This window comes from Oculina patagonica, unplaced genomic scaffold, assembly GCF_052425735.1.
Source record: "Oculina patagonica isolate OP01 unplaced genomic scaffold, crgOcupat unplaced107, whole genome shotgun sequence".
Taxonomy (NCBI): domain Eukaryota; kingdom Metazoa; phylum Cnidaria; class Anthozoa; order Scleractinia; family Oculinidae; genus Oculina; species Oculina patagonica.
In genome coordinates, this window is record NW_027557050.1 from 2,859 (window position 1) to 14,774 (window position 11,916).

Genomic DNA, 11,916 nt, shown 5'->3' on the forward strand with positions numbered 1-11,916 from the left:
CCCATTGCCATTTTTTTTTTTGCTACAATCTGCAAAAATAGTTCTTGCTCGTCACAACTTCAAGATGGTGGATTTCACAGTAAAATTAACCAAATGTGCTTAGTTCCCAGTTTGTGGATAAACCTTGCATAACATCTTCCCTCCAAAGGAATTTCACCTCCCTGCATAAGGAGATTCTGGTGACATATCGCTTTAAAAAACCTTGCAGAACTTAAATTTGGCTTACCTAATGCAGCCCAGTTAAAATTCAGGTTTTTTTTTTCAGCTGTTACTAACTGACATGAAATTACATAACTTGTACTTTCACAGATTCCCCTCAATGAGGTTGTGGAACCTCCAGATTTTGAAGAAATTGTATTGCAAAACCAACCTTTCAACGAGAATGACCCAAAGAGTAAAATGTTGGAGTTTCCTGATGATGACATTGAGGTCACTACAATTCCCAGACAATGCCGCACTGTCAAGCCATGTTTTCCTAAGGATACTGGGTAATATTTATTGTGTTTTAGTAGTTTGTTGATCGGGTGGCTGAAGGAATCCCCAGTGAAAAAATCTTGTGGGATTTTTGTGGAACTTGCAAAGATTTTTCAGATTTTTGCCAGGTTGCTGCAAAGATCCCACAGGGTCCTAAAGATCCTTCATGAGTGTGAGGTTTTTCACCAGGAATAAATTAAGCAGCTACATAAGGCTGATAAGACAAGCTGCATATTAAACAAAGTGTTATTTTATAAGGCACCTCAGGTAGCTAAGTATTGTGGAAATTTGCCTGTTGCCACCTTCTAACTTCTATGGTTTCATAATCAATGAAACCCGAATTTATTAGAAAATTTAAGCATGTGTGAGTATGTAGCAGGATGATGGAATAGAACTTCCCCATGGCCTTTTTAGGATAGAGGTACAACGTGGGAGAGAGGGAAACATTTTGAAAGTTTGTTGATTGGGCTTACTTGTGTGGGAGTTTGCAAGTTGTAAAACTTACAGTCTTATCAAGCAGTCGGTAAATTATTTAGACAAGTTTGTTTCCAGAAGCTGTGATCCTTTTAGTAAGTACCAAACTAAGAATAGTGACCACTGGCTTGAGCCAATTTTTATGCTTCTTTTTTGTCAGTCCATGGATTACATCAAGTCCCTTAGAAGTTGTACATAAGTAGCCTCTGGTTGTGTCACATAATTTTGATCTTAGGAATATTTTAATTTATGCATGTGCAAGCCCTGGTGCATTTATTCAATGCAAACGTTTGGAGCTATAACTGGAATGAAGAATTGCAACATAAAGTAATGCATTCAGTGACATGTTCATCATATAATATAATGTCAAATTAATTTGTTAAGTTTGTGAAGTTTTAAAGTTTGAGTATATAATCGTATCTATCACAAAATTCTCGATTTTGATTGGTTCTCCGCGCGCCTATTTGTCACGTAATTGGCACGCGATCACGTGGGTGTCCAATTACAGGTATCCAATTTGAACAACTTCAAATTGGATACCTGAAATTGGACACCTACGCCATTCGCGCGTCAATCACGCGCATTTAAATGGGTTCTTTTTTGCCGTTTTCCCACTGTTTGTACAACCAATTGAATTTACCATTAACTTTTTCACACTAACAAAGATTCTCAAAGACTTCCTAACCTCGAATTTTGATATTGATACGATTAATTAGTAATTGGACCTTGTGTCGTACAATTCAGAGAGTAATCAAGCTCGTAAATTACTCGCCCGATTACTCCCTGAATTGTACTCCACTCAGTCCAATTACTATTACTAATTTGTTATTGCCTTGTAGAATTGACAACAACCCTCAGCTTAAAGACTGTATTCATTGTTACTCTGCAGACTGGGCAATTGTCAACCGCAGGTAAGCTTTGTGTGCACTGACAACTGTTACTAAGTTAACGTTTGGTTTCTTCCTTGCACTCCTCCTCTGTTTGTCATCAAGTTTTCATTCTATGTATTCTGGTAAAATTTGTAATAGATAAAACATCAGTCAGAGCAGATGTAAATATACTATATGCAGCAAAATAACTAGAATATCGGAAATAAAAATGGCCAAATGCTAGATATAAGTTTCAGAGAGGTAATGTCTTATCTTGAGAAATGTTCAGTAAGGTAGATTCTAATTGAACAATGCTCTGTACAAAATGGAGACATACAAGCTGACTATAGTAACTGCTAATTGACACTAACTCAGGAATTCCCAGTAAAAATAGCCTGTTCCAGGCTCTTGGTAGTTATGGGAAAGGGAATAACGTGGATGAGCAAGAAAAAAATGAGGCAGGACGAGGGCGAGCGAAGGAAGGAGAGCCTGTAAGAATTTCTTTAACGACCCTCTTCCGCCCACTTTTCAGATAATGAGGTGACGAGAAGTAATCAAAGTCTCTTCGAGATATCGACGTTTTTGCATGAAGTATGAGTCGAAGGTTTATCCTGTACATTGTTCTTCGAACTTATCATTACAGTTTCTTTGTAGTTTAATTTAACAATTTCCTATCTTCGCGGAGGAAATGCAGCCATATAATTTTGTCCAAAATGGCTCGTTCGCGCCGGGTATTTATACACATATTCCTTAACATTACACAAATAAACAGTGCAAATTTCAGCGAGATCTGACAGTTCTATACTTTAAAACTGCAAGGACCTTTCGAGGCAGTCGATTACGGCAGCAAATTAACAAATGAAACAGCAAAATATGCGTTCGACGCTTTGTTTTTGCGACGCTATATTTGAATTGTTATAGGTAGACCGCCGTTCAATGTGTTCAAGGCTGTATCGTTACGATTGCTCCATGAAAAAGCACGAAAAAAAAAATACGGATATTTCGACTACTGTCGGAAAAAACATTGCGCATATAATTGCGTCGTAAACAAATCGTTACACTCAAGCTGCGTTTTGTCTAGGCTCTGCGAGGGTCGGATATCAAGACCCAGGATTAAACAAAAGCCACATATACAGTGAATGCTTTCGAATTATATTTGAAGATGAAATACGAAAGAATTTTGCTGTCTTTGACTGAAATTCCACTCGAACTGCGTAGATACGATCGCATGTTGTAAAGCCGATTCATGCAACATTACTCTCAACGCGATACAGTGTAAGTGCTAGTGATTATTTATTCGTATTTTAGTTACGCAATCCATTGTTTGTGCGACGCTTTTTATAGATCGCCTTTCAGACACAGGTGCGTTGAGATAAGAAAGCTGACATGGCACTTTTAAAATTGTTATATAACGTTTGTAAATGTGACAAGTCACGTTTTTTCCACGAAATCGCAAGTGATCACCCACAGCGGAAAGTAATCCCTTGAGAAATTAAAACAGTCCCTTGAGAAATTAAAAAAGTCCCTTGAGAGTTTACAAATATGTGGTTCCAAATTTTGTCCACTAACCCCTATTCTACCATTTTAGCTTGTAAACAAGCAAAAACGTCGAAAAAATGACATTCTGTCAATTAGCTAGAGATGTTCTCCTATTTCTTGCGTGAGGCCAAAGGTCTGCGCCGCATGGTTTTCTTGTTTGTAGAGTACTCAGTAATGGATTGATTTGCGACAGGTTTCCCTTGTGCGGTCTGTTTTGGCCCATTTCTATTTGCAATATATGCTTTAAGCTCTCAAAATGTTTGTTCTGGAAGGACAAGGTCTGTAGTTTATTGGTGAAATTTAAAATGTTGAATACTTGCATTAATTATCATCAGCATACATGTGTTGCTCTTCTTCACTACCATTACCAAGTTTCATGTACCAGTGTTTCTGATTCTCACTCACCACTTTGGAAAGCATCCCATCAACCATATGAATGACTATGAGCTTAGTTGCTTTTTCTGACTGCAGATGAAATGGTGTTGTTCGTGTTTTGCATGCTTGAAGAATGTCACAGTGACACATGTAAATCACTACTTTAGCATTCAAATATTTCCCCTGATCACTGTGAAGCTGTTCTGGGGTTCCATACCTGGGGATATATGGTGAAATGTTTCTCAGCCAAATAAGGATCAAAATGGCATATACTCCAAATGATTGCGAAGCACCCAGTTTCACTGATAGTTGTATCTAATCTATAGCAGCATCCACACAGGTCAAAGGAGGGGCATTATACAGAGTTCAAGCCGTGGAAATCTGTGCAGAACCTCAATAAACTGTCTTTCTTATGGGCCATGACAATTGGCTCATGCCATAGACTGATACTAGGTTTAGTTAAATCATCCTCAGCCATTTCCTTGACATGCTATGCCACAGCCTGCATGTACAACTGAGGCAGCCTATTGAGTGTTTTCTGACTAGGAGCAGCTCCCTCAGTGCTTATGGGGTGAGTGAACAAACTGATTCTGCCAGGGATGGCGAGCAGGGATTGTGCAGTCGTGAGAGTGCTCCCCTTCCACCAATGTGACCCAGGTTCAAATTCTCAACTCGGGTTTTTACCGAATGGTAATGAGGTGTAGTGATCATTCTCGTTCTCGAAGTGATGTATTTCCGTCACTCCATTCTGATATTAAACCGCAATTAATTCATGCATTTAACAGTAAATGTGCTGACAGAAAGGCTCTTTAAAACGCCATTCAGCACATATCAATCAAAAACAAATTATTCTCCAACCTCGTTCCCAGGGTCTCTCTCTTTCAGAGAACAAAACAAATCGAAAGAGCCGAGGATCAGTTACACTTCACCTCTGGTGATAAAAGAGAATAGAATTCACTTTACGATGCCTCAGAGCATACGCTGTCAATGACCCATTCACGTCAAAAAACATGCAAAGGCAAATAAAGTGAGATTGTGACATTACTGATAGCAGCTATAAGCTACGTGCAGTTACGCTTGCCACGTGACGCGTTTTAGTAAACTCAACACAGTGTTCCAGTTAAGTTTTTGAAGCAAGGGGTCACAAAATTTATCAGACGGGTCAACCAACCTGGTGTATGTAGCGCCTTGTTAGGGGAAAGGGTCGGGGAAAAAAGTTTCCTTTTTTGTAGCGAAGGGTTCTGCGGGCACTTCACGAGAAAATTTTTAAAAGTGTTATGCTTCAGGGTGCTATCTGTTAGCATTTGGGCTAAAAAAAAGAAAATAAAGTTAACTGATTTATTAAAATTATCTACCTAAAAATTATAAATTAATTTAGGTAGTAGGTCTGGGGGTATGCTCCCAAGTCAATTTTCAAAAAGTTAAAGCATTTTTTAGATTTTTTTTTCTCAATTGTGGGTACATGTGACCCTGTTTTGAATCTCAAAATGAGGTTGTATTTAGAACATGTACTTTGGTCTCAATTTTCTTAGTCAATATAGCAAAATTTCCACACAATTTCCATGTGTTTTAAAATAAAAACTGGTTGTTTTAAATAGAAAACCGCTGTCTTTTTCCTCTATCCTTATAAAAATTTACTAGGCAATCTTCTTCTATTAGAGATTTTCGTGTATAATACATAAAGCATAAGAACTAAGAAGACTTCTCGTTGACACTATACGAAGTGTAAAAGAAAACCGCTGTCTGTAGTAATGAAGGCACTAGTTTGCAGGACACGATCGAAAACCAGAGAATGTTTTGACTTTACAAATGGATTTAAACGTTCTATTTCGAACAATTTTGCCTTGTGAAATGCAAAGCAACACAAGATGGCGAGGAGAGGAAAGAAATTTATTGTGTGCCTGTTTTCGGACCTAAGTTGAAGCTCAAAAAGGAGGTTACCTGGCCGGGCATTTCGGTAAAGCTATTGCTTTTCTTGTCGCTCAAAAAAGCAGATGAAAACGAAAGGTAATAACAAGAACACAGCCTTGGACAAGTAAAGTTGCCTTCAGAACTATGGTGGATTTGTGATTTCTTTCTTGCCCTGAATTTGATTTTCTTCCAATATCTTTTTCTTTGTGAACTTCCTTCTTTGCTTTTTATCGTTACTTCTAAGTAAAATATTATTTTTCCATTTCATTTGTCGGGTCACGTAGCCGTCTCTATCGGGTTTTTGACCCGAGACCCGGCTCTTATCTGGAACACTGCAACATTCATGGACACATTCATGCACGTTTTTGTTTCGCGTCACATCATCGTGTCACGTCATCCGTTTTTCATCTTTTTGAGTCGAGCAGAAACGCGCATCTGTCTCTCAAATTTTATTTGCTGCTCAAAATAACACTAAACCTGCTGACAGAAAAGTAAACATATTGAAAACAAATTTACCTAATGCTAAAAAGGATCAAAGGTTACACTTAAATATTCTTGTCATGAAATAGAATTCGCGTTACGAAGCCTGAGAGCACGAACCATCAATGACGCAATTCCCTTGAAAAGCATCAAATTGTGTTACTTTAAATTTATTATCGAATGCATATTTGAAGAAAAAAACCTATCAATGACCCATTCACGCGAGCAAACATTCAAGGGCCTATTTAAAATTAGCCTGGGTTATTTGTCTGCAACACAGGCTAATTTAAACTTTAAAGTGAGATTGTGTAACATCATTGAACGCTTATTTGAAAAAAAAATATATCAATGACCCATTCACGCAAGAAAACATTCAAAGACTAATTAAGTGAGATTGTGACATTACTGATAGCAGCTATGAACTAAATGTAGTTACGCTTAAATCATTATAAAAAATTATTACGTTCGCTATGTGACGTGTTTTAGTTAACACCACATCCACAGCACGTTTTTGTTTTGCGTCAGGTCACCTCATGACACGTCATCCGTTTTTCATCTTTTTGATTCGAGGAGAAACATGAAGTGCTCGGACGTATTTTTCTCTCAAAGTTTATCCGCTGCTCAAAAATAACGCTATCCGTGCTGAAAAGAAAAGAAAAGGAAACATTTTCACAAAACAAATTCACCAGTTGTTTAAAAAGGATCAAACGTAAATATTTTGGTGGTGAAAACTGAATAGCGCTACGACGCCTGAGAGCACGAGCCAAAAATGCGAAGGTCGACACTTCATTCATTGAATTACCATGAGGTTACTCGAAGAGCCTTTGATTCTACAGGTTCTCTGGCTTTCCTCCCTCAACAATAACTAACACTTCCAAATTCCAATTCAATTATGACTACGCAGCCCCACAAGCTACTAGCTTTAAACCCAACCATGTCTAAATAAAGGTTATTTATTTATTATTATTAATAATCCCTACGAACCTTGCTAAGTACATCACTAAACTCTGAGATTAATTCTTGAGCTTGATGCACCCGCTCTATTGTTAACTCCAACTTGGACAAGTCAAGGCCATGCGCACGGTGTTGGTGTACAACGGCGTAACAAAATATGTAACGCTAAATAACGAGTTAGAATGCAAAATTCACGGACAATCATAATAATCTGACAACATAAAAGTAAAGTAAATTTCATGTGCATTTACCTGGTGATAAGAAAGTGGCAGAAAACCCACTTATTAAGAATTTACAACAAAATCAAAACATCGTACTCGAAAATTACAGCGAAAACAGGAGTGAACGCAAAAGACATTTTCGCGATTATTTCTGCTTCAACTAAAAATTAGACACAAAAATCTTGAAAACTGAAGTGCACATAAGTTGTAGAATCCAATCAAAGGCGTACTTCTTATTAAATTTCTTCAGGTTCGGAGAAAGAACTGATTTTCTAGCGTTACGTTGAAAAAAATTTACGTAAAGTTTTGGTTGGGTGATCACATTTCAATCTAACCTGAAATCATACCCTCCCTCCCTACTACTGCTGCGGGAGAAGGAGGGCATGATACATTTGCTTGTCGAAAGTCATGTAAAAAACCAGATTCTGGTTTTTTGTCTGATTGGTCGAGAAACAATACTCAATGGAGCGGTGTGGACTGATTGGTTGTCGTATTTCAACGAGACTTCCGGTCAGAAGCTGTTAATGGCAAAGACGAGTCACGTTTACTACGAGGACGAGTTCTTTTCTACGTTAGCTGAAGTTCTAACAGATTTCAAGTGTAACTCTCTGAAGGCAGAACAAATAGAGTGAGCAACAATGCGTAATAATTTTGGTTTCATAAAGATGTTTTTGTTGTTCTTCGAAAACAATATTCCAGAGATGTTGGAATGTTTACAAAAGCGACCGATTCTATCTGCCGTAAAACAGCTCTTGTCGGTGAATTCCTTTTTTGTGTGTGTAAGCTGAAATAAAGGGACGGCATCCAGTACAACTGATAAATATATGTTCGCAAGCGCCATCTCACCTTGCTACTAAAAGCATTTTTATCTCAACACGGCGAAGTTTAAATACAGGCTGTACATATGTACAATTTTTCTCCAGACGTTTTTCACGCCTTTTGGAAATCCGAGTCTTGAATTTGCCGCCAACTACAAAGAGTGGTTTGACAGTTCGACGACACATTAGTTTATTTAAATTAGGGGGCGGCTGGCGGCCAGTTAAATAAATGTATCAGGCGTTCTTTTTTCCTTCTCGCTTTCGTAAAAAGAAAAAAGAATGCCTGATCGCAGGTTAATTTCAATCCAGCGTTTGCGTTCAGCGTTTCAATGGTTTGTGTCGTTCGTTTCCATCGTTTTTGTCGTTTCAATGGTTTTTGCCAATGGTTTGAATGGTTTTTATCTTTCGTTGCAATCGTTTATGAACTTTGGTTTCAATCGTTTCTAGCGTTCGTGATGCTCAAAATAGCATCCTACGAGAATGCGCTAGAATAACAAGGTTTAATTTTCGGAACTGGTTCGCAAGAACGCGTACACTGCGAATAAATTTTTACTTTATGAAAGAAAATGAATTATAAACTTACATTTTTGGGGGAAAATTTGAGTCAAATTACTCGAAAATTGCGAGAACAAGATGAGATAAGACATTTCGCTCCGACGCGTATGGATCGAGGTTTAGTTCACATACGCGTGCTGGTATGGGCTGTTCCGAAAACGCGGAGTGCGGAGTGCGGAGTCCGAAAATGCGGAGTCTGTAAAAAAATAAAAAATAAAATAAAATAAAAATAAAATAAAAAAAGTGTGATAAAAAAATTAAAATAAAATAAAAAATATATAAATATTAAACTAAATATTAAAAAAATAATACACATTTTTGCTCAGCTTCGCCCGAAGCAGTGAAGCGGATCGTTCAGACCGCGGCCATTTCTTTCTTCAAAAATGACTGCAGTTCACGTTTCACGAAATATTAACAAACAGTATTTCCAATTTTTTGGAATCACTACTCGTAAACTTCAAATAACTTTAGTTTCTTTTTTACCAAAGAGCCTAAAGCCATGTTGCCTTGTAATAAATAAAATACGCCTGGCTTTACAAGATCATGATACACAGGAAACCCTCTAAACTGAAGATCCATCAGCTACGTGGCACTTGTCAACTCCGCCTTCTAAACTTTTCGCATTCTAATTGACGAAGTTCATTTTTTTTTAAAAAAAAAAAAATGTGTGACAACGATACGTTACGCAGACTTATAGTTATAGTGAAGTAAAAAAAAAGAGATTGGCCAATAAAAAAGCAAAAAATAAAACTTTTCAAAGAGTGCCAAAAAGCCATTCAACCGCACTGCTCTGCTTGTCAAAACTTCCATTCATCTCGCCCGTCTTGGATCGATCTGTCACAGAGAGATGCACGCCTTGCGCGTGGTGTAGCCATGTCGGTCAGAGGACAAGTTTAGTAAATCGATTTCTTTGCAAGAAATGTGTATTTTTTTGATTGGTTTGGTTCTTTTAGAGAGTTTACTGTGTATTCGTGGAAAGCCAGGCGAAGCAACATGGCTTTAGGCTCTTTGGTAAAAAAGAAACTAAAGTTATTTGAAGTTTACGAGTAGTGATTCCAAAAAATTGGAAATACTGTTTGTTAATATTTCGTGAAACGTGAACTGCAGTCATTTTTGAAGAAAGAAATGGGCGCGGTCTGAACGATCCGTTCACTGCTTCGGGCGAAGCTGTGCAAAAATGTGTATTATTTTTTTAATATTTAGTTTAATATTTATATATTTTTCATTTTATTTTAATTTTTTTATCACACTTTTTTTATTTTATTTTTATTTTATTTTTTTTAAAATTTTTTTACAGACTCCGCATTTTCGGACTCCGCACTCCGCACTCGGCACTCCGCGTTTTCGGAACAGCCTGCTGGTATGCATGAAAAATAGGAGTCGAATAAATAAAGATCGTAGCCATGTCATTATTTTAAACTGCATTATATGCAGGTTAGATAAATATTTTCTGATGAAAAACCGATAGTTGCATAAGAAATTTTAGATGGAAAACAATCGATAATAAAATTTCCCAATATGAATGAAACGATATCAAATTTCAACCGATGCCAATTGCAAATTTGTCAATGTTTATATAAACACGGCTTCCAACTAAGAATTAACAAAGACAAAACAGAACACAAAATGTTTTTGGATCCAAAAAAGTTATTCAAACAAATGTCCAATTTGCTTTTGGATGCAGTAAAATTAATATTGATTCTTTGTGCGCTAGAACACAAGACTTAATTATTCGTGTGGAACTCGTGTATTTTTAGCAGACACCGCCAGACACCGGCAGACGCTTCGTCTCTGTTCAAAGTCGTCCTTTTAAAATCGCAACCTTTTCAGATAAAATCACCAAAGTTATTGAATTTTGCCTCAAACGATCAGTTAAACAATTGTTATAAATCAAATCCACATTTGAAAACAACATTTACCAAACCGAAAGAAAGAAATGATTCAAACTACAAATAAACCAAAAAGTCCAAACGATTCAAACCATATATTAAATTAAACGAACGATTCAAACCATAGAAACGAACGATTCAAACCATATAAGCGAACGATTTGAACGACAGAAACGAACAATACCAAAACGTTGCACAAACGCTAAAAGCTGGTTTGGCAAACGCAAGCTGGAAGCGTTTCAAACGACATAAACGCTACAAACGATGATGAAAGTGTGTCGTTCGTAAACGAAAATGTTACGCGGCATGTAAAGAATTTTGGTGAGTGAACTAACTTTTTCTTGTTTTTACGTTTTAACCAAGCAAACGAGCATTTAAACAAACAGTAATGCAACTTGATTAGATAATGAAGAATACATCTGTATGATTATTACAGTCATATTTATTCTTATTTACAAAATATACAAGGGTAAAGTCAGACATCGTTAGAAATTGTGACTTGTACACCAACACCGTGCGCATGGCCTCAATGGTTGAGGTCACACTAGTGCTTTTTTTACTATAGTAAAGTCAAGTTTACTATAGTTAAGCCAATTTGTAGTGTGACCGGCTTTTTTCAGTTTACTATGGTAAATGTAATCGTAGTCTGTCGCGATAGCAACGGCGGCAGGATGAAAGCAAAGTTTACTATAGTAAAACGACCTGAAAAGGCATGGTTTATCGCGCGTTTATCTAAACTTTGTTTATTTAAGTAATGGATTGTCTAAGTTTTGACATGAAATGTCTTAAAGCTCCGGAACCGTGAAATGGTTGCGCCATTTTCATTTACGTGCTTTATTCTTGTGTTCGGATCAACACAGAAGCAACGCTAGACCTTTTATTTCAGTTGTCCTAGAAAATTCGCTGAAAATATGTCTGACAAATGTCCGCTCTTCTTCGCCGCGCAGAAGCTTGTCTTCTCAGCATTCGCCTTGCGAGGAGAGCAGTGGTAAGCAGTGGGTAAGTCGTGCCGTCGTCTGCTCAGAAGAAAATACATGTTCAGGACACTAAATCTGAATCTCTGAGCTTTCTGGATAGCAGCGATTAATAGAAGAAGAGCAATAATCGTAAGGACCACGCGTTCTGAATCCATGGCTCACTGCAGGCGACATGCAAGCGAGTGAAAGTGGAATGTCTGAGCATATTTGTTTTAGTCATCAAATTGCAGTTTGATTGACAACATTTGGACAAGAAGCCATCTGGAAAATGTAAAAGTCAACAAGCACAGTTTACCATAGTTAACTTTTGTTTACTTTTTTTTACTATAGTAAAAGCCCTTAACCACAGGAAAAGTCTAAGTGTGACCTCAACCAATATC

General features: G+C 37.3%; 1 protein-coding gene across 1 annotated transcript; it reads left to right on the forward strand.

The window, feature by feature from the left end:
* Positions 1-309: 309 nt before the first annotated feature.
* LOC144639570 (dedicator of cytokinesis protein 6-like) lies at positions 310-1,924 on the forward strand (the record flags this gene model as incomplete). Its single annotated transcript, XM_078498858.1, has 2 exons — positions 310-488; positions 1,788-1,924. Coding segments are annotated over 2 exons (255 nt in total), but the record flags the coding sequence as incomplete, so codon positions are not given.
* Between the last annotated feature and the right edge of the window lie 9,992 nt (positions 1,925-11,916).